This window comes from Amphiura filiformis, chromosome 19 (genome assembly GCF_039555335.1).
Source record: "Amphiura filiformis chromosome 19, Afil_fr2py, whole genome shotgun sequence".
In the NCBI taxonomy this organism is placed as follows: Eukaryota; Metazoa; Echinodermata; class Ophiuroidea; order Amphilepidida; family Amphiuridae; genus Amphiura; species Amphiura filiformis.
The window spans coordinates 55,157,101-55,180,418 of record NC_092646.1 but is presented as its reverse complement, the minus strand read 5'-3'; the positions used below and the strand labels follow the sequence as shown (position 1 = coordinate 55,180,418).

The 23,318-nt window shown below is 38.2% G+C and overlaps 1 protein-coding gene across 1 annotated transcript; it reads left to right on the top strand.

The window, feature by feature from the left end:
* The first annotated feature begins 5,179 nt into the window (after positions 1–5,179).
* LOC140141515 (histone deacetylase 8-like) lies at positions 5,180–17,847 on the top strand. The gene is made up of 10 exons (XM_072163398.1): positions 5,180–5,483; positions 5,975–6,164; positions 6,823–6,964; positions 7,480–7,592; positions 9,303–9,380; positions 10,050–10,158; positions 10,819–10,991; positions 14,703–14,797; positions 15,310–15,415; positions 16,100–17,847. The coding sequence occupies exons 1-10, from the start codon at positions 5,328–5,330 to the stop codon at positions 16,120–16,122; spliced, it is 1,185 nt and encodes a 394-aa protein (XP_072019499.1). The 5' UTR covers positions 5,180–5,327; the 3' UTR covers positions 16,123–17,847.
* Positions 17,848–23,318: the final 5,471 nt, after the last annotated feature.

Sequence of the window (23,318 nt, the reverse complement as noted above, 5' to 3'; positions counted from 1 at the left end):
GAAGAACTGAGAAGTGTAAGTAAGTGATATTTGCGGTTAGTTTTGTTCGTGTTATGTCAATATAACTTGAAGATAAGTATTAGATTGAACACATTTATGTATTTCAGTGTAATTTTGGTGAAGAAAAGTGCCACATTTGCTCTGATTTCGAACACTGAACAGACGAGCATTGGCGAGTAGAGTTGAATTCGGCAACCCTGCCTAGCCCTAGAACTCTGGCCATAGTATCCGTTTTTACTTCCACTAGGGCCAGAGGCACTTACATTGAAAAATTTGTTGGAGATGCTTGAACGATCCAGTACCAAAAATCAATGCTTGATCGAACCAATACAAATGTGTGTCAGGTCACTAATTAACATGATAAAACCCACTTGACTTGAGAGCACACAATCGCCAGTCATTTCTAAAGACACATTTATACTCAATCGCTTTTGCAGAAATCTGAATCGCACGCATGATCAGTGTACTAAATCGCCGTCAGATTTTGCCTGCTGAGCATGCGCATAAATCGCTGTTTTTCAAAAGCGACACGTAGGCCTATAATATTGACACCCTCTGCTCTGTCGGTCAAGGATTCAGTCTGATGATGAGCAACCCATGGGTATAAACACAGCTTTACACAATGACTAATTTACATAGGCACAAAAGACCGTGTTCATGTACCGTTACTCAGCCAAACATGGCAGAGTAGGTCCCGGATGACGGTACATGTTCCTATCTCCTCAACGTTATACCTTTCCAACAAGGAAAGAGATACGAAAAGCGAACGTCTAACCCTGCCCTTAGCCCAAAACACACGTCTGCGCCTGCTTCAGGGGTAAAAAGGGTACTGATATGAAGCGTGGGATTAAAATAAAAAGCGTGGGGCTACTTCCAGCTTACAGTATATTTTTATTGAATGATAAAATAATCATAGTTCCAAGAAAAATCGCCAAAACTCGCACACCATGCCATGTCGACGTCGCAAGATAAACAAATTCCATTTGATGCAGGCTCGCGGCGATCCTGACTTTCATCTACATCTCTCATCTAAAGAAATACTGGACAGGACCAGACCACCCGAGCTATATAAGGTACAAATTGCAAATTTATCATATTAAACTTTCGCAACAAGGTTAAACATGTTTTCAACTGTACAAACATACCTTTTATTCCATCGAACAAGTTTTATTTTAGGCACCGGAGTTTTGCGCGATTTAAAACAGCAAAATGCGCTGGCCACCTTTTCAAAATGCGCGAAAATGCGCCAAAAAATAGGTCAAAATGCGCTAAAATGCGTGATCCCCTGTTATCAATGCAAAACACGAAAAAACATCGGTAAAACGATGGCATGTCAATCAATTACGACCGACTTCCGTTCATTTCCAGTTTCTGGAAAAATAAAAATAAAGATGGCGACCATCACAAATCGTCGATCGAAATGTTGAAAGCAAGGGTAAATTTCCCCACATTATGCTTGGTTTAATGATCGTTATTTGTATTTTGATGTACATAAGTGAAGTTAGAACCAATATTGCGTGAATTTTCTTGTAAATGCTGCCGATTTGGGGCATAAAATCGTAAGTTTTAACTTTAAGCTTATCGATGGGTCAAAATCGTGAACATTCTCGATGGAACCCAAAATGCGCTTTGGACACCCAAATGCGCGAAAATGTGCGCTTTTGCGCGGACCGCGCAAAACTCCGGTGCCTATTTTATTTTGTTCCAAAATTCACGTTTTTATAGCTATTTTTGACGTAAAAGAGCTGGTTACAAAATCAGTGATGCCAGCTCTGAAGTTTTCGCGTAGCACAAGCGCTTGATGTACGCTCGTTTTGACGGTAATTTACGCTAGCGTATCATGCATTTTCAAGCGCGTTTGACATCGTTTTACTGCATGACGCAATTCTGCATTTATTCAAGATGGCGAATTTCTCAAAAACGTGATGTATTTTACCCCGTTATTAATTTCCCTCATTACTTAAAGCCCTGCCCTCTTTCACAATATTTTAGCTTCTTGGATATCATCGGAAACATAGATTAGTAATATTAGGTAGGTCACTGTATTTTTAAACATTGCTTAGATGGTTTTTACAATGAAAAAATTGATGTTAAAGCTTCTTTTCAAAAATTGGGTTTAGCTTGTTAAAAAACAGGTAAAAATCGTTTTTAGCTTGTTGGATATTGTTGCTTAATAGTTTAAAGCTTGACTCCTTAGATGAAACTTTTAGTTTAAGCTTGTCAGAATATTAAACCTTGATGAAATAGTAATATTTGAGCCCTATATAGCGCGGGTGGTCTAAAAGTCAGAATCGCCAGGCTCGCCCTTGTTTCCTTCCTTCCTTCCATATACGTGCTTACCTCAAATGGTTGAGTATCAACGCATGGGCTTTACCTTTACGTGCACAGTTTACCTATGCACGATCCTGGAACCTAGGATTGTCGATTGATTGCAGATACCAGAACCCCGTCTCTTTTCGAATACCTCTGACACTTACCGTACACAGGGTTTGACTCTTCCTGTACACGGGACCAACGGCTTTACGTGACTTCCGAATCACAGACGAAGCACATACACTACCTATCTGCACGTGATAAGCAGTGTATGTACATGTATGGTTTACGAGTGTCCAGCGCAATACACAATTTATTTACAATATCCTCCCCGGAAGCCCTGCCAAAACACCTACGTCATATATGCAAATGTCAGATTTTCCATGATTTTTCTTTTTTCTTTACATTCAGTAAGGGCGCACAGAGTTTTTTACGAGACATACTTACTTGTCCCGCAATAACGGGAATTCCTTTACCAACCGGACTTTGCTGTCCTGCAATATCGGGTAATCCTGTCATAACGGGACATTATGTTTTTAACTTGCTCTTCGGGCTAAACGATTGAGTATCGCATGTTGTGAATAGCGCCATCGTGTTCAGCGTGAAAAGAACCCCTAAGTCGACCATGGCGGGGGGTTACGCAAAATGGGATGTTACTGATCAATATTTTGCTATTTCTTGTTTTCCATTGAAATGTAGACAATTCGAACAATGCAATACGTGTTTAGCAACGTAATATAAACAATTTTTTATTTGACTTATTTCAAACAAAATATATTTTATTTGTTCCAAGAAAGAATTTCCAACAACTGAGGAGTCAAATTTTACTACAGTTAATTTCCCGACTCCCAAACAAAATTTATAAGTCATTTTTTAACCACATTCCACTGCATATATTTTCATTCTTGGAATTATTTATCGATAAGCTGCTCAAAAAGTAGCATAATTTGCTGAAAACTGAATCAATTCCCATCGGGTTTTCTTTCAGTGGGCGCCATGATGCTTATTAATATTCTGACGTAAAAAGGTCATAGGTTGCGTATTTGCATAATTCGGAAAACTTCGGAAACTCCGCTGCTAAATTTCATTCATAAATCCAAAGTTGGAAGCTTTTCCCGACTGATTATGGTGGTGACGTCATCTAAAAATGAGCCATCTGCGCTTGCGCCGAGTGAAAATAACAGCGGTCATTAATTTACACACTGCCGAATGCATACTTCGATAATGTCCTCTCATGGTAGTTTTCACGTTATAACGGGACTTCCTTCAATCACCGGACTTTAGGGTACGGTGGGAAATAATAATTACGAATATTTAATAATGTTTATAAATTGCAAGACATCCTCTAATGTAAGAAAGTCCAGTAAAAAGTCTGTGCGCCCGTACTGACATTGATCGTGATTATGAGTGACATCATTAATCATGCATAATTGATTGAGCGAAGCAGCACGGAAGAAGTACATATAGAATATAGTCACTATGACCCCAAATCATTAAATCACATTTTTGACCATGACCAAAAATCTTATTTTTGACCAAAAATCACATTTTTGACCAAAATCACATTTTGACCAAAATCACATTTTTGACCCAGACTGGTAGGCTAGCTCACATCACACACTATAGGTGGCGCTATTCATCCATAGGGAAGTGGAATGTGCATGTACGGTCCAAAAATGGCTTTACTGTGGGGCTCAATGGAGAAAATCACAAAAAATTAATTTTGACAACCAAAACCTAAGTGATGTTGACTTATGTTGGTACTGGCATGATACTGGATTCATAAACTATCACATAGTGCAATCCATGTTCCACCAAGTCAACGCCGATTTAGCTCAAAAGCAATTTGTGTGTAAATCAAGACCATCCAAAACAGCTTTCTTACAGTAAAGAATAGGAGGTCATCTGGGGTCACATACAGTAGTGTGCATTGTACATGTGCCTGCTGTCACAATTTCACACACAAAATTTTGGGCAATTTGATGACACTATTTTTGTCTGTAACTTCAAAAGTATATGCACTAGAAACATGATTGACCCCTTATTGTTTAGGTAATTTAATTCTCTTTCAAATGAAAGAACTTTCAGCTAAAAATATTGAACTTCAAAATTTTATGAACATCCCGTCCCAGAATCTCATTTTTGACCCAAAATCACTATTTTGACCCAAAATCACACATTTGACCAAACACATTTTTAAGCAAAATCATGTTTTGACCAAAAATCATGTTTTTGACCAAAAAAAAATTCTGAAGACATACATGTAATAATGATAAAATTGGACGGATACTTTCGCATGATACCTGAATTTATCGATCTCGCTAGAGTTTTCAAATATGCTAGATGTACAGGTACTTGAGAAAGGTCATCCCCTGCCAAAATTTGGACAATGATTTTTTTTTTCACATTACATGGAGAGGTTGGCATGGGTGCCACCAGAGCCATTTTTTGAAATCCAGAGCTAAAATGTTATTGTTTTTTTTTTGGTGAAAAATCAGAATAATATCTTGTATTTTTATGTTTTAACTGTTTGATTTGATTTTACATACAGGTTGAATCTCAGTGGGGCCTCAGGCTAGCAACTGAGGAGTCAACATGTCCGATTCTGGCTCATCAAGCCCCAAGTCACCAAAGTCACCCCAGCTATCACTAGACCAACCCCTCAGCCCTCTTCCGTCCAGCGGAGTCCGCTCTCCACTCAGCCCAATCTCGCAACAGCCACAAGATCACCGCCTGTCAGTAGCGACACATATAGCTTTGACAGAACACCATGTTCAAGTCCTCGTAGACCACTCGGCCCAGGATCTGTATCACCCGGCGGATATTCCGATCCGTATGCCTGGGTGACATCTCCGTTATCGCCAGAAAGTCATGGACGATTGCCAAGAAAAAGATCAGAGAATGTCCCACCAAGAAAGTTGGATCCACGTCGTAGTCCTCTACAGGGTTTTCCAAGACAAAGACTTCAGGGACAGAAGAGGACAGCATCGTCTCCTCTCAAGCCTTTGAATCGTATGGTGCCATCCCCTAAAAAGACTGATACAGGGGCTAACAAGGGAGGCTGTGTAGCGAGTACTAGTAGTGAGACCAATAGACCAAATAAAGTTGTGTATGTGTATAGCCCAGAGTTGGTGAAGTTATGCGACCAATTGCTGAAAGTACCCAGAAGGGTGAGTTGGATAAATTTATTACATAGTTCATATCACATGTTTGAATGTAAGTAGCTTGCATTACATGAACTTAGTACATTGTAACACTCGCTCAAGTTCACTATACTAGCCCTAAAACCTTAAAAAAATGTTAAGAATATTATTTGCAGGATTCTAAACTGTGTTTGAGCTCTAAGGGCTAACAAGCTGGTGTGAGGAAGTGGAGTAGGAGATAGATCTGTACATCAAGCAGGAAATGTGTCTTTCTATGCTATGCTATTAAACATGAACAGAAATGAAAATTGTTGGTGTTTTAGTGGAACATGAACATTTGAAATTTCCAGTCAACTGAACAATGAAGTAGTAAATTTGATGATCCAAGGCAAGAAGGTTGTATCTTCGTATGACTCTGAACTTTACTATGTCCATTATGATGCATTTAGGACCTTTATATTCAACCAATATGATTTATCCTTTTTTGCTTCCTTCCAATATATGATTGTATTTTATAGGCGAGCATTATCCACACCCTAATAGAAGCATATGGTTTACTACAACACATGATCATAGTACCTCCATTACCTACAGGCAAAGATGAACTGACAGCATTTCATTCTCAAGATTTCATTGATTGTCTGGAGAAACTTAACCATGAGGAAGACAATGAGAAGGATGAAGAGTTACAACAGCAGTTTGGTTTGGGTAAGTCAACACAACAGCAACAATTGCTTTGGCTCACCCCAGTTCCTCCCCAGCCCCAGTAGCAGGGATATGAGAGCACCATGTTTCTGTGAATTTCTAGCACAATGGTTTTATTTTTCCAAACTTTATAGGTCTGTGTTTCTGCCTTGTAATGACGATTATACAACTGTCCACCAGTCCTGTGTTGTGCTATTTGTAAGAATGAGACTATATTTCTGTTGGCTGCATAAACTAAGTATGTTCGCCGAATATTGCTGTCAGAATGATGCTGTTTTTTACATCTGCCATTAGACAATGCAATTGAATGATTACAGAGCTTTTTCAATCCAAACAACTCTCTACTGAGGATTATTTTTGTTCAAAATAAGTAAAAAAAAGGATACAATATGGCATTTAGAGATTGCAAATTTGTTGAACGTGGGACAAGGTTAGTTACATAATCGCTTGAAGCAGATTGGAAAGATGCTACTTTGGTTCAAAAATAAAACACAACATGGAAGTGGGAATGGCTAATTGCGATCACTAGCCTAGAGTAGTGAATTTCTGCGTTTTTGATCCGAGGCCACTCACATCCCTGCAGTAGAATTGAGACTGAATACGTATACAGATTAGCTATGAATTGGTTTTAACTCCATTTAATACTTTTGTTTGTATGCAGGTTATGATTGTCCTGTTATGCCGCAAGTATTTGACTTTTCCTGTGCAGTAGCTGGAGCCACATTAAGAGCAGCACAGTCTCTGATAGACTGTGAATGCAGGGTAGCTATTAATTGGTTTGGAGGATGGCATCATGCTAAAAGGTAAGTGGTACCTGCAGTTGTATGAGGAAACTCATGTCTTTGAGCTTCCTAGGGATAAGGACATTCATCATCATCCTTTGGCTGCGGAGTTTCCTCCAGCTACATCGGTCTTGAGCCATTGCTGATAGTTGACCTTGACTCGGCATGCTGTCCATATCCCCCAAAAGACACTGGATGTATTTCCAGAACAAGGTTTGTTGCTGTCCGGGTTTCCTCTTGCCATGAGTTGGGACATACAATGCATACTCTTACTGGCTCATCGTCAGGCAAGCGGAGTATATGTAATTTCAGTTGACGAGTCCTGGCTTTCTCAATAAGTGGCGCTGTCTCTGTAAGATTGTAGATGGTAGAATTTGGACATGGAAATTAAAACTATGTTCAATGTTGACTTAAATGTTGCCCCAGTACTTGCCATCACAGGGCCATACTCACCATGCTCCCTATACAGAAAATTCAACCTGTTTACTGTAAACCAACTTATTATGACTTCTTACTTTTCTGTTGCTCTCTTGCAGGGATGAAGCAGCCGGTTTCTGTTATGTCAACGATGTGGTTCTAGGAATACTCAAGCTACGGGAGAAATTTGACAAAGTTTTGTACATAGATATAGATCTACATCATGGAGATGGTGAGAAAAACAACATACCGTATTCATTCCAATAAGCGCCCATGGCATGCCCCAATAAGCGCCCACCCAGGGTATTTTCAATAAGCGCCCACCCAAAATGGCTTTGTTAAGCGCCCTGGGTGCTTATTGGAATGAATACGGTAATTATAAATCTGTAATCAACAAATTTAGGCTTTCTGCACAAAATTTCTGCAAACCGCATTTTTGGCTGTAACCTACATTCTTTGTCAGAAGTCCACTAAAATGTTATTGTGGTTGCGTCATGTGAATCTGTTGACTTTTGCTGTGATGAGGGTGCTTCATTGGGCTATTCCAGTTGAAATCCATACACCCCTATGGCAGACACGACATTAACGTCTTGCTCAGGAAGTGTAGATTTCAAATGGGATTACCTAGCTGAATTAGTAACTCCAATTGAAATCTACACTCCATGTTTTTTAGATTAATATTAATGTCATGTCTTCCATAGGGGATGTATGGATTTCAACTGGAATAGCTACATTGTACAACCTGTAGTATTCATTTGGTCACCATTATTTGTTCAATGAAAAGCCTGGTTCTTCCAAAAAGCAACATGAGGTCCGTGCTTGTTGTCTTTTGAATATGCATAATCACCCACTTGAAACCAGTGAATACCAATGGGCTATTCCAGTTGACATCCATCCACCTCTTTTGGGAGACATGACCTTAATCTTCCACACAGGGGGTGTAAATTTCCAATGGAATCACCCATTCAGGTAACCACATTTGATATTCACACTCCCTGTATTCTGTTGGTCCGTGCCACGTCACTTCCGGTTGATGATGCGACTCAAATTTGAGTGAAAACAAGTCCTTGGTTTGATTTTTTCTTGATGATTTCTGTCATTGGTGTTGTGTATATTTCGATCACAAATAGTCAGTGGAATCAAACAAGTTTCTAAGTTTTTAGAGTGGAAGTTACTTACTTGATTTATCGTTTTATATAATGACAAACCGACAATTAAAGTCCATGGTCGAGTGTTGTTTTTTCCGAAATTGACGATCACCACTCCAGTCTGGAGTGACTAGTCTCCTTCACAGCCGGTTTCTGTCGTTCATTACAAACCGTGAGCCACGTGAAGCTTGGGCCCAAGACTAGAAGCTGGACCGACAGAATGTGTGGAAGATTTTAAGGTCATGCATGTCTTCCACAGGGGGTATATGGATTTCAACTGGAATAGCCAAATCATTTTGAAATTCGCTGTCGTAGTGCATGTTATATTGGTTACTGCTCCAAGCCTGGGCTCACACCTGTTCCGAATTTTGATATGCCATAATCAGTGGCTCGGAACAAAGAAAGCGTGATCCAGTTGACCTAGCAACGGTCATATTCTAACGTGCACTACAACAGCGAATAGCTTATATAAATGTTTAGCAATTCTAGTCCTTGATCTCTTTCAGGTCATATGTTTGAAGTTTCATAATATACATAGCTTCTTCTACCAGCTGTATGTAGACTCTGTCTTATATTGTGTCATGGAGGTAGCATTGTGATATATTAATATATTCGCGATATTAAATCCTTGATATGCGATAAACGAAAGACTGACAATGCCCAAGCCTACATGGAAGGAGAGATTGCTTTAAAAACAAAATTAAAAAGAAACTGATCTTATACTGTAGAAGAAAATTATTTGAAATATAATATAAAAGTATGCTTTTTATATTTGTTATTTTGTCTGTGTGCAGGTGTAGAAGATGCATTCTGCTTCACGCCAAAGGTTATGACGGTGTCATTCCACAAGCTGTGTCCCGGTTTCTATCCAGGTATTTCATTAAACATCCTAGATTTGGTCAATATGTCAGTTGAAACATCAGAATAAATGTCATGTACACTTTGATTCACTGATTACATGTGAAAAGTTTGTGTCAAGCAACTTAAAGCAGGTCGGAGGGGAGCATGACCTGGCAGTCTTTACACCTCAAATATTGAAACAAATAAAGCTGACATTAAAGAGGAATGGTATAGCTATAGGTTCTCTAAAGTAGATCCCAAGGGGTGTCTTTTCTGAAAATGGGAAAATGCTCAAAACTTTAGTTTTGATATGTTATTGACCTAATACTCAAGAACTGGAAAACCCATTTTAGTGGCATTTCTTCACTCGTATTCAATAAGATCAATGTATTAATATTAAGAAGTACACTGCACTATTTCTTTCCACATAACAGAAGCCCCACAAGGGGGGGGGGGTGAAGAGCTGATCTTATGGCTTCCTGTTCAATATATAAGTTGCAAACACAATATGAATGAATTAAAACTGTGCAATTTAAGCAAAGTTTTGCGGTTAAGTATCCAAATGTCACTGATCAATGGGTTGCCAGTCTGCTGATGAAGGTCAAAGTTGCACCCAAAAATTTGAGGTATGTCTTAATTGTGTGTTGAGAGCATAGGTTTAGATAATTAATTCTATATTTTCTTGTTCTTTTCCCATGTAGGTACAGGTACTTTGAAGGATGTAGGCATGGGCAAAGGCAAGTTCTACTCAGTCAATGTACCACTCAAAGATGGTATCAGTGAGGAACAGTACTGTAATATATTCACATGGTAAGCAGGGGTGTAAAATAAAGAGTCCGCGGTAGAAAGGTATTTCCTTGTAGATTCAATGTTATCACAAAAAGTCTTCAAAATGTGGGGGAAAGATGAAAATGACAAAAAAAACTTGTTTCACAAGCAAAAATGGGATAGGATGAAAAACTTTTTTGATCAATAGGAAAAATTTTTTTTAAACAAAAAGAACTTTTTGGACCTCATTGGATAAGACAAGTGAAAGATACCCACAAATTGCACTTTTAAATCCTGAAATATCTGTATAATGTACATTTGTGACCTGCTACCAGAAAATGAGCAAGTTTTGAGATGTCCTGGCTGCTGCATTGGTGTTCTTTGTTTCTCACACACCTGTTCGAGTCATGTCTGTATGTCCTTTGTGAATTGGGGCACAATGGACTATTCACACAGGACATACAGGTATGCGGCTTGTACAGGTACGCTGCAAACAAAGAACACCAACTAAACAGCCAGAACACCAACTCAGCAGAACACCAACTTAGCAGTTAGGATGTCTCGAACCTACCAACTTGCAACTGTACGTTCATTTTGTGGTAACTGTCACATTTAAGATGTTCAGGGGGGAATTATAACTGAAATTAAAACTGGAGTCTGCTAAACTTTTTAACCATCTGATTGTACCATTTACCCTTACAGTATCATAGATGAAATCTATCAGAGTTATAATCCAGATGCCCTTGCATTACAATGCGGCGTAGACACCATAGCAGATGACCCTATGCAGTCTTTCAACCTGACTCCAGCTGCTGTTGCCAAATGTGTTAGACATGTACTGGATTGGTCATTGCCTACATTACTAGTAGGGGGAGGTAAGAACCATATCTTCTTTTTTTTTGTGGGTAAATCATTCAGTGTTGAAACACTGCTCTCCCGTGATGCCCAGGGGCTACAGCCAGGTGTTACCTTGATCGGAACTGGCTGCAAGGTCTTTGTCATCTGCTCCACAGTTCAAATGTAGTAATTCGCCAGCGAAGTGGTTACATAACTCACTGGTAACGGGATCACACACCATTTAGATTTGGTAGTACATGCCATAGATTTTGTGTTGCGATCATTTCGATCATGGTGCAGAACTCAAAAGCCTGACCCAGTTGACATAGTGATAATCGGATTACATGTAACACTTCGATGGCGAATGGAGAGTGGATAGTTTGATTAATATGATTATGAATCAACCATCCACTGGGGATGGAACCTGGGACCTCTTGCACCATGCATGCTTATGACTCAACTCATAAATAGTCCCATCTCTTCACAACTTCACCTACCTGATAGGTGTATCTGTCACATCAGTAAATTTCTGGACTTGGAAATAAAACATGTGGTCGTTCGCCCACTCAATTTTAGAGATAACATCTTTATAAATTCATACTTCCTCTTTCGCTGTGCTACATCCAGTATTAGGTAATGAACTGCGAGATTGCTCTGCTTTTGGAGGAAACAGATCAGACCTTAAGTCATCGGTCCCGAATACACCAGTGCATGTACATCACTGTCAGTTTCTAAAAGTCACATAGTCACATATATATGTGACCTACTACCACAAAATGAGTGTAAAGTCACAAGTTGGTAGTTTTGAGATGTCCTGGCTGGTGCTTTGGTGTTCTTTGTTTCACACATACCTGTTTACAGGGTTTGCCAAACCCGCGATTTGGTAGCCCAATTGGGCGACTTTTGAAGATTGTTCCCACAACTTTTGACACTTTCCTGTCCCATAGAAACCAATGGTTAAGAAAAAAATGGGGCGACTTTTCAAAATTGGCTCCCGCGACTTCCGCTAGTTTCCTGCCCCATAGAAACCAATGGTAAAGTGAAAAATTGGGCGACTTTTCGATTATTTGACCCGCGATTCGGGCTGAAATCTTTTGGCAACCCTGCCTGTTTAAGCCAAGAGTATGTCTGTAATTTGTGAATGGGGGCACAATGGGCCATTCATGATGGACATACTAATGGCTTGTACAGGGTTGCCACAAACAAAGAACATCTACTCAGCAGCTAGGATGTCTTGAAACTACCAACTTGCCACTTGAAATTCCTTAATGTGATTAAGCAAAATGAGTTGGATGTCAGGATGGATATTGAATTTGAGATATTGTAACGGGACCGAGCTTGCCCCTAATACTTTTGTAAACGACTGATGGAGAAGACTAGTCTTATAAACATACAAGTGGTAGCGTAACATCAAAGACTAGAATTCTCCCCAAGATGTGTGGAATCAGTGATGCATGAAAGGAGAAGTAACAGGTAATAATGAGACTTGACAATTCTGTTTTATATTTGCTTCTTTTGTTATATCTTGTATTGTTATTTTGCTCTCATATTTGTCTTATCACATCACAATTCATAAATACAAGTAAACACTGGTAAATACACAATCTCTGTTGATGATCATGACGATATTTCCTTATTTCTCTGTTTTAAATCCAAATAAATTACCAATAAATGCTGCCGAACAGTACATACTATCTGCTTGAATAATCGAGAAGCATAAAAATACAATTTAATCAACAGAATCTCCCATCACATGACATAGTCATAGGCTAGGCCAAGGCCTAGTAGGCCGACTACAGACATGACAGAGTACAGTATCCATGTCTGTACACCTATACGAACTTGCCATGCAACAATGAATGCACACAAAATACAGTGCATAATTTTCCATTGGACTTGTGCATGTGTGCGGCAAGTCACTTGCACAATAGGCATAGGCGCTAGGCCAAAACACCGAGTGCATAACCACCCGGTGTTGCCACTATTGTGGTAGCCAAGCTGCCCCTAGCTCAATCTGAGCTCCAGAGTAGGGCGTATTTGCTTTGGTTGGCAGTGCTTACCTTCAAACTGAGTGAAGGTTTGGGTGGACTATTGTCCACCAAGCAATCTGATTAATTTGCGTCGTGCACGGCCTTTTATACTCTCCTGAACGCGTTCATGGAACCTTTTAGCGGCTGCGTTCAAAGCGTAAGCTCTTACATATGGATATCGCAGAGTCACTCCGCGTCAGGCGCCACTTTCGAAAAGATTTGAACATGACGAAATCAACAATTTAATAACTAGAACAATTGCTAAAGTGTTTTTAAATCAGGAATCAAACTGATGACCCCCTTTTTGACCATGTAAAACATAAAAATACTCAAAAATATCTTAAAATTCTACATCCTTAAATAATTACATCTTAAATAATCCAAAGTTTGATCAAGAAAAGTCGTTTTAAGGAAATTTACAATCTTTAGGAAAAACTTGTTTACGTTCAGACGATTGCTGGCCGGGGAATTTCAAAATGACAAATCTAAAATTCTTTGAAACAACACATGAAAAAAACCTGAATTTTGTCCTCAATATTTATTCGTAGACGGTATGTAATACCTTATTTTGTTCCTGACAAAATTATTTACACAATATTATAAGATCTCTGTACAACTTCTAGCAGAATAGTGAAATTTTGAAACCAAATTCGCACGTACGACATGACAAATTTTCTATGCCGTATTTTCAACACTCGACATCTCAGACGATCGGACTGGTCATCAAATCCAAATATTTACAAAAATATACCTTGTGCAGAGCCATGCAATCATTTTTAAATGCATAATAACAATCAAAAACTACCACGAACACGTGAGCATCGTGACTCTTCTCTAAATATGAATTTGACAAGAGCTGAATTTTCGTATCTCTGCAATAGACAAACACACAGGAGGTAAGCTTAAAAACAGGCCAAAAATCTGAAATTGCATTTTGGCTCTCCGTTTCAATATGGTCATTAATGGTATTCAATTTCCTTTTTATTTTATTGTTCTGAGCAACACTCAGATGGCCATATATCTGGAACCGTAAATCTAATTATGATGGGGTTTACAGCAAAACAAAGCTCTGAGATTGGCTCATGTTTTGAAGTTAAAAACTGAATTTTGATTTTGATTGACATCAGACTCATTTAGACAGATTGGATGTAAATGTTACTGTCCCTTGGCAGGAGTTCAAATTTGCGAGAACCTGTAAAAGAACCTTCTGATTGCATGAACGTTGTAGTGCAGGGCGATATATTCAAATATTGTATTCATCTATTGCTAGGGTAGTTAATTCTGTTACATAATCACTTCTACAGCGAATACAACCAAAGAGACGCTTTCATTACTACGCTAGCGAGGTCACATCTATTATTATGGGATGGTCAAGTAATATAAACATTGAAAGTACATGCATGCATGGGCCATGGATTCCCGTTTGTGATCATACAATAAATTGACAGCTTAAATGAAGAATATTTCCATTGCAGAAAGGTAAAATATAACACAACATGTAATCTGAGACTTGGAAGCTTACAAGAACCAATTTTGGTTCTCCTAGTTGTAATCCAGCAAGAACCTTCAGGAGAATCGGTTCTTAGGTTCTTCTCAAATTTAAATCCCTGCTTGGACTGTTGGAACTTTGTGGAGATTGTAGAGTGAAATCAACCAACAAAATTATAGTAAACAGAAAGCTTTCCTTATATTGATATGAATTTCTATTGCTTTATTCAGGTGGTTACAACCTTGCAAACTCAGCAAGATGTTGGGCGTATTTGACGGCATCAGTACTAGATCACAAACTACCAACAGAAATCCCTGAACATGAGGTAAGCTTAATAAAAGACTTTTAAATCACAGACTGCTTTGCAGTCCCTTTGTTAACAGCGCATTAAGAATCAAATTTCAATTTGTTGGGGCACCCATTTTTAAGGCCACTGGGCAAAGACAAAGAAGGGCATCAAGGCCAACAAGTGATGAAGAATGCCTTGATCAGTCGACAAAAATCTGGGGCACCAGGCCAAAACTGAAAAAGGAAAGACAATGGCCTTGATGGCCTCCCTGAAATTTGAGCCCTGCAGCACATCCAAGTGTCCACTCTAGCCAGATAAAAAGGGACTGCTTGCTTTCTGATTATGACCTTGTGACCAAACATATCCTAACATTTTGGGCTATCGTATTAGATATTAGCTACACCGGCATCCACTACTCAAAATATTGGACCTGTATGTCGTCTACCACACGGTAGAGGATAGTAAAAACAAAATATCATATTGTTTATCCTCTAATTAACACAGTTTTAACCCTGTAATTACCTATTTCATAACTCTTTCGCACACAGTACTTCTTGGAGTATGGCCCTGGTTATCAGCTGGACATCTCACCATCACATTTACCAAACCAAAACAGAGAAGAGTACTTAGAACAAGTCTCATCTACTATAAGAGGTTAGTAAGTTGATATACAGAGAAGTTACTAATTCCTGTTTTTACCAGTCACAATTTTTATCATACCACTAAGGGAAACATCAAAGAACACCGCTAACCAGATATATTTTGGTATCTAGTGAGTGAGTGTGTCTTTACACTCTATATGTAGTCAGTGAGAGCATAATGCGCAAGCACGATATGCGGATATGGCATGCAAGTGTTCAACAAGGGATCTAAGAGTCGCCTAATGGCACATATGGGCTAGGCCCAAACTGAAAAGCTCTAAAAGTGTCCTCCCATAAAAAATCCCACCAGCAGATATTTAGGCGACCTTTAATTCTTGTTGGGATTTTTCAGAGGAGGAAGCTCTCTATTTTTATGTGAAATGTACCGTGAGGCAAAGGAGCCCATAACATAACCCTAACCCTTCATGTAATTATTTTGTGTAAGCTAATCCTAACCATAAGCCTAATCCTAACCCTAATCTTAACCCTAACCCTAATTTTGTGTAAAATTACATGAGTAAGCGATACTTTCACTTAAATTTGCAACAAACTTGATGGTGGCTTACTTACTGGTGGTTAATTTTAGTGACACTAGAAGTATGATTTTTTTTGTGTGTTTCTCAATACGCTTGTCTATTCCAAATATATATATATATTTATTAATAGACACATTTTTTTTTTATTCTTCTTTAAACAGGCAATATGCAAAATGTCACATGACAGCATACCAAAGATCTTTGTTGCGTGCAAAAAAAAAAACACAGTACCAAAAATATCTGCAGACTCTTACACATGCCATCATGTGAGGATGACAAATGATGTAGCTACTCTGGCTGTATTGCACTTCTGTTTATCTGTGGAAGAGACAGAGGAGGAGAGGCGTTTACCTATACTCATAGATTGCTTCTATATATATATAAGGAAATATATATAGATGTATGTGTTTAGGACTTGATGCATAATTCCCAGCTTACAGAGTTACCTTGCTTGAATTATCTGTAGGATTCCTGTGTCCAAACAGGTTGCAATGTTATCTGCAAACTTTATTTTGGCCCTGCTGGGAGTTTGAAAGGTGTTTTAAAAGTTGTAGATTTTTTACTGAATGTCAGTGTGTGGAATATAAACTCAAATACTGTACTCAACCTAATAGCATACCACCAGGAGCTAAAACGATATCGTCGGTCGCAACACATAGTGGCGTAGAGTGATTTTGGTCATTTTTATGAAATTTGTCCCAACGGTTCTAAATATCAAGTTCTTTAAGTCAGAAAGCTCAACTATACGTAATTAATTAATGACTTAAATTGATTATTTGACCTATGTTAAAAATTCTGTAAAAATCCAATATCTTCCGTTTCACAAACTGACATACGATCAACATGCACCACTACATGAAATGGCGATTGACATTTAGGCACAGAATCGGCATCATCCGTTAATAATGTTGCGTATGCTTCAGAAACGAGCTGAAACCCCCAAATCTTCTGTTTCACATAATTACGGATGATATGGCGTATGTTGCATGGTACAAAAGGACACTGAAAGTTTGATATGCTCTGTTTCACATAGTGGCGTATGTGCAACATGCCGAAATCCCCAAATCTTCCATTTCACATAGTGGCGTATAGATTAAGAGCTCGATATATCCTATAAAAGTTATTCCTTTTTAACATTTTTAACCTATTTAAAAAACAGTTTGATAATCTAATCCTTTAACTTCAATTTCAAATGAAATCGCTCCACTGAGAGATAATATTGGAGTAGTATTGACTATGTTATTAGTAGCATATACTTCAAACATGTTTTCTCAGAAACATATTTTGCATTTTTCCTGCACGTCGCCGCTACTATGTGTCATGACCGAAGATATATATGTGTACATCCATATCAAAAGGATGCACTTGTCGGCTGCTACATGTGTCTCTTTTCACATAATTAGTTAGCAACAAATACCAGACTCATCTCAAGTGGAGGTGACTTCAAATCATCCACAAGTTACATGCTTTGAGAATACAGCTAGAACATTCCTAAACCATGTGACTTGGGATGATTTGAAGTGACCTCCACTTGAGATGAGTCTGGTATTCAGAGATGCCAACCTCCCTATTTATTAGGGAGGCTCCTATTTTTGTGAACATTTCAACCTCCCTATTTCTAGCAAGTTTTATGCCAGTGAAGTTGCATGTAATTTTGAAAACCTCCCTATTTTTTGTTTGAAAAAAAATTAATCCTCCCTATTTTCTGGATGCTGATGTTGGCATCTCTGGGTATCTATTCCTAGCTATTATGTAAAAAGAGACACATGTAGCAGCCGACAAGTGCATCCTTTTGATATGGATGTACACATATGACCATCTATGAAGAATTGCCAATGTATATGATGACAGCCCTGTACTAATCCCACAGCAGAATTAATGTCACACACAGCATTCATTCTCGGGTACTTTATTTGTGATTCCTAGCCGTCTGTCACATGACCAGTCCAGCGGGTCAGTTGCCTGATGAAGTGTGATGGTATCACACACAACATAGCTTTGTTAAAAATAGTAAGTCCAGTATTTTGATTTAATTCCAAACTTCATATACTACAACTGGATGACTGAAAACATTCATCAATCAGGCTCTCTTTGTCAAATAAGGTTTAGTTCTGAAACTGGGTGAAATTTGCACTCTGATGACGCAGTACATTAAGATGAGGTGACAGCAATAGGCAATTCCAGTTGAATTGCATACACCCCCTAAATCAATCTTCCACACAGGGTGTGTAGATTTCAAATGGCGTCGCCCATTCAGGTAACCGTATTTTGAAATACTGGCAGTCAACAATGACAACTGTCAACCATCTGTTTGGTTGACGTGTGTCGCCGCATCTATGTTGATCGTTGCTAGAGGGTGTGCATTATAAAATAGTTGTTGAATTTGTTGTTATTTGGGCAATGCTATTAAACATGGTATCCTAGCGGATAGACTCGATGCATATCACCCATGTAGATGAAAAAAGTGTACCTCCAAACTATTATCACTGCATGCACTTGCCGAATTTTGATTTTAATGTGTGTTGGTGTGATTGTAATGCATTGTGGTGATTACACGGGCTACTAAGCAAAACATCTGTAAACTTTTGCTCATGCATGCGTGTGGCTGCAGATTATCGCTTGGTTTCAGGCCCTTACCGAAAATATGTCTTGAGGTACACTTATTGGTCCCCAAATATGACAATCCAGGATGGTTTTTTTCCCATAGCATGATGTATGGCTAGTCTAATTTGTTTGTCAATTACGTGTGTCACCTATTGTCCACATGTATCTGATTGGAGGAATTAGGTTTTACTGCAATTTTAAAATGAATTTTAAAGACTTTTATATGAATGGCTAATATATGTAATGAGTACAGTATGTGTAAGTATATTGAAAATGTGTTACAGTGTGTAATACATGTGTTGATCTCTCGGTAGCCTTCCGTTGGATTTTAGTAATATAACTTATAATACTGCAAAATGTAAAAGGGTTTTATTAATATTCTAACCGTTGTATAATTGTATATAACATTGTTATTGCAACAAACACCAAAAGAAAGAAATGATTACTAAAATAAGTATGATTACTGAATAGGATGCAACTTGCTAGACTTGAGTCCAGTCCTCGTTTACGGAGTTGGGGTTTAGGGTTGGGGTAGAGCAGTCTTGTAATAAGACTATAGAGTTGCATCCTATGCGGTAATCGCTCCCCAATATATGATATTGACTGTATGAATGGTAATGTCAAAATGGGCTGTTCCAGTTGAAATCCATACACCTACTATGGAAGACATGACCTTACTCTTCCACACAGGGAGTTTGAATTGTAAATTGGATTACCATTTGAAATCTACACCTCATATGTGTGGGAGATTAAGGTCATACATGTATCTTCTGGGGTGTATGGATTTCAACTGGAATATGCCAGTTGCGACCCATCAAGTCAAATCATGTAGGCCTATATGTTCAAATTCTTAATTAACCATTTTGTTTTAAATAACATCTCACTCATCGCTGTTTGATGTCGATTATTGATTTTATATGTGACAACTAGACAAATTTTTTATGATTATTTTTATTCTTTCATACATAAACTGGGCTCAAAAGAAACTTATAATTTTTCACAGGGTCATATCTTCAAAATCTGTTAATCAAAACGAACCAAAATTGCACAAACAGGATTATTTCAATACTCTACTCTAAATGACATGTCAATATCCAAACGGTTGCCTTACTGACACAACTGAAAAATGCACTGGCATGGAACCGCTGTATCACATGTCACAGCCTGGGAGTTTCGGCAACAAAGAGTTTAAGGCATGTGAAGAAGTCAAAACAAATGAAGGTATTTGTAAGATAGTGTTGGGGCGCACGGGGCGTATGTGTCCATGTTCGCCTAGCTATATCGCGGTCTGTTTATGTTTGTTAGGTAGGAGTGTTATTTTTATGAGGCAATCCTGAGACAGGAAAGTCCACATTACTTGTACACAGTTGCTTTACACACATGCACATCAAAATGGGCTGTGACATGTGGTCCAGGAAGCTGTTCCATGTCATGTGCATTTTGTGGTTGTGTCAGTTGGGCAATTGCTTGGTTACTGACATGTGTGTTGAGGAGTGCATTGAAGTAATCCTGTGTGTAATCATGCGTGTATATTGAGGGGGGTGGCTTTAGGGGCGTGAGCCCCCTGAAGTAAAAGCAGGGGGCGACAAAAAGGAAAGGGCAGCAGAAGAGAAGAAGGGGCAGCAAAAGGAATTATTAAAGAAAAATTGTAAACAATGTTTAAAAATTGTGAAACAAATGGAAATAATTGCCCATCCTAATTTGACTTTTAAAACATTTAGCAGACTTCTACAGCCTATTAGAGTTTAGATAAATGTTGCTGTGGCCATATTTTGCATATCTGAAGGTCCCAGTTGAAATCCTACACTGTTTATGGAAGACATGACCTGTAATCTCCCACACAGGGGGTTGTCGATTTCAAATGATGTCACACATTCAGGTAACCCCATTTGAAATTCACACTCTCTGAGTGGAAGATTAAGGTCATGTCGTCCATAGGGGGTGTATGGATTTCAACTGGAATAGCCCAACAGCCTTTCTCAACAGCTTCAATTATAGCTGTTGAGGAAGGCATTCATTTTGTCTGTCCCAGGAGCAAATTCCACATCCAAAATGACGGGCAGATGCCTGGCTGGCTAGATAAGACACTCTGTATTTTCAGCTATGCATTGCTGTGTCAAACTATTGTATTCTGTTATGTTGCACAAATTTGCAGAGTTGTAACGAGTCAAGTCATTTCATGGTTGAGTCGAGTCATTTCTTGCAATATCTCGAGTCGAGTCGAGTCAAATGACTCTAGTCACTGTACATGTACAATCTCTATGGGGAAAATTTGAAAATCCGAGTCGAGACATTTCATTTTTGAAAAGTCAAGTCTCGAGTCATGACACATTACAAGTCTGAAAATTTGCAATATAATTCACAAAATACCTCATTCATTTGCTATATAATGTCAAAATGTCATTAATAGCCTAGTGGCTGTCAGTTTCTTTGGAAGAGGGATCCTTAAATTTTGATCCACTCTTAGTTTCGTTACAGGTGGGAAGGGAGGGGGCCGGCTATGAAACCAAACTAGTTACACAACAAGATTCTTATTTCAGCCACCTGCACAGGTACACCTTTGCCATGGTACCGGACTGGTGCACACAAAGTACCTACATAGTACCATAGTGCTACTGCACAGGACCTACCAGCAGTAGTAATGCACTGGTGTACTGCACAGTACCAGCCTTGGCGGAGGTGTACCTGTGCAGACGACCCTAATAGGAATCTTGTAATGAAGGTTTGAAACATCTGTTCTTGGCTTTTTATTTCCAGACACAAGAAATAATTTCTTGCATCCTTCATCCTCGATTAGATATTTATAATCAACATGTTCCTAATGTGCCAACCCGGCCAAGTGCTTACTGCTTATTATTAAGTGAAATTGGTTTTAACTGATGAAAATATAGTAGAATTTTAAAATGTTTGTTTTAATTGTTGTTAAAGACTGTATAAATGTTGTGTTTGAACATTAAAAAATGTTTTTACAATAAAATAAAATCATGTCTGTCATTTTGTGTCCTTCATATCTTGTACAATCGGTCATTTCAAATGTTTAGTTATAGTTTTGGTTTTGGTCACATGGTTTCCTATTATCCTGCCTAACCTCTTGACTCACAAGATATTTAACTCATTGTTTCTACCTTTTGTTAAAAACTGAACATTTGTGTCAGGTACTTTCGGTTTTCGTTTCAGTTTCTTATATAAAAAGTGGTGTGAAGAAGAAAATTATTTAATTTGAAGTTACCTACTCTAAGTATACAAAAGAAATGTTTAAATTTCGCAGTGCAATATTCACGAGGAGAGAAATCGAGCATGATAATCTACATTGAAAGACGTGGTTTACAAAATCGAATAAGCCTAGGCTATTTCACCTGTGAAAAAATATAGACCATCGAAATATTTGCATTCGACATTACAAAAGCGGCGACTAAGTTGTTATAAACAAAATCCATGTCCTTAATCCCATGTACCAGAATCAATGGAAGGCTATTATATATATATGACTTCCAATATAAGCTAATGACTTTTACTGAAGCAATTTTTACTGGAAATTAAAATTAAACAAGAGAGTGTGTGGGGGGATGTAAGGGCAGGGAGAAAGGGAAACAGATGGGAGAGAGCATTGGAAGGGAAGGGGGAGGAGAGCTTGAGATAGAGGAGATCGAATGATGTATTCTTAAAGTGTATGTGGCTGGGAGGAAAAGTCGACGATCAATTGAAAATTTTGACCTTTCATATTGAAGATATGGATTTTTCCCAAAAAGGCCTAATTTTTGGTGTTTTGGGAAAAAATCCATATCTTCAATAATGAAAGATTAAAATGTTCAATTGATCGTCGGCTTTTCATCCCACCTACATACACTTTAAGTATAATTCATCAGATTTATAAAGTTTACTTCGAGTTCTGTTATATATCAAAAATATCAATTTTTAATCATTTGCCATAAAATGTGTATTACATTGCAAATGTCAAAAAATCAAAATTATTTGATATCAGAAAAGGACATTCTTCGTATTCAGAATGCAATTCAATATGTCTGATGTGCTCTAATGTCCCACAATAAATACTGTCCAAACCCCACCCCTTAAGGGATGTATGCTGATCTGAAGGAAAAAGCCTGAAAAGTGTGTGAATCTGGGCCAAAAGCCTCCAAAACGGGCTGAAAATAAAGAAAAGTGCAGGAATTAGGACTTCATGAAAGCAGGAATTCCTGCAAAAATCCCTGAAACTCCCCCAACCTTTAGCTAAAAGGAAATTGGCACAAAATGTTTAAAATCAAGGTTGTGGCAAGTGTGGCAGGAAAATGCACAAATCTTGTGTGGTATAGGAAATACTGTTTGCCATCAAGTGTGCAGATCTGTCATTGTTTTTTTCATGTCTGATAAATCATAAAATAAAGAAAAATAAACTAATCACCATAGAATTTAAATTTTGCCAAATATTCATTGATGAATACTTTTTTCATCAAATATTTGCTAAAAGACAACGGCTTGAAACATTGAATAATGAATACTTCTTAAAAATATTTGATATCAAATTCAAATAAAAATAAACCAAACTGGGAGATAGCAAATCAATCGCTCCTGGAAGTTGTACATTAATTATTGATGGCATATTTAATATTGTTGCATAAGTAGTCACTGACAATCCAATAAATTTGTATGAGATACAACTTCCTCAGGGGGCAACTTGGGAATTATGTAACTAATAGGTTGCAGAAATTGAGACCACACGCCCCTCGGAAAAGTATTTTCAGGTGGAATCTGGAGTAAAGAATAGATGTCGATGTA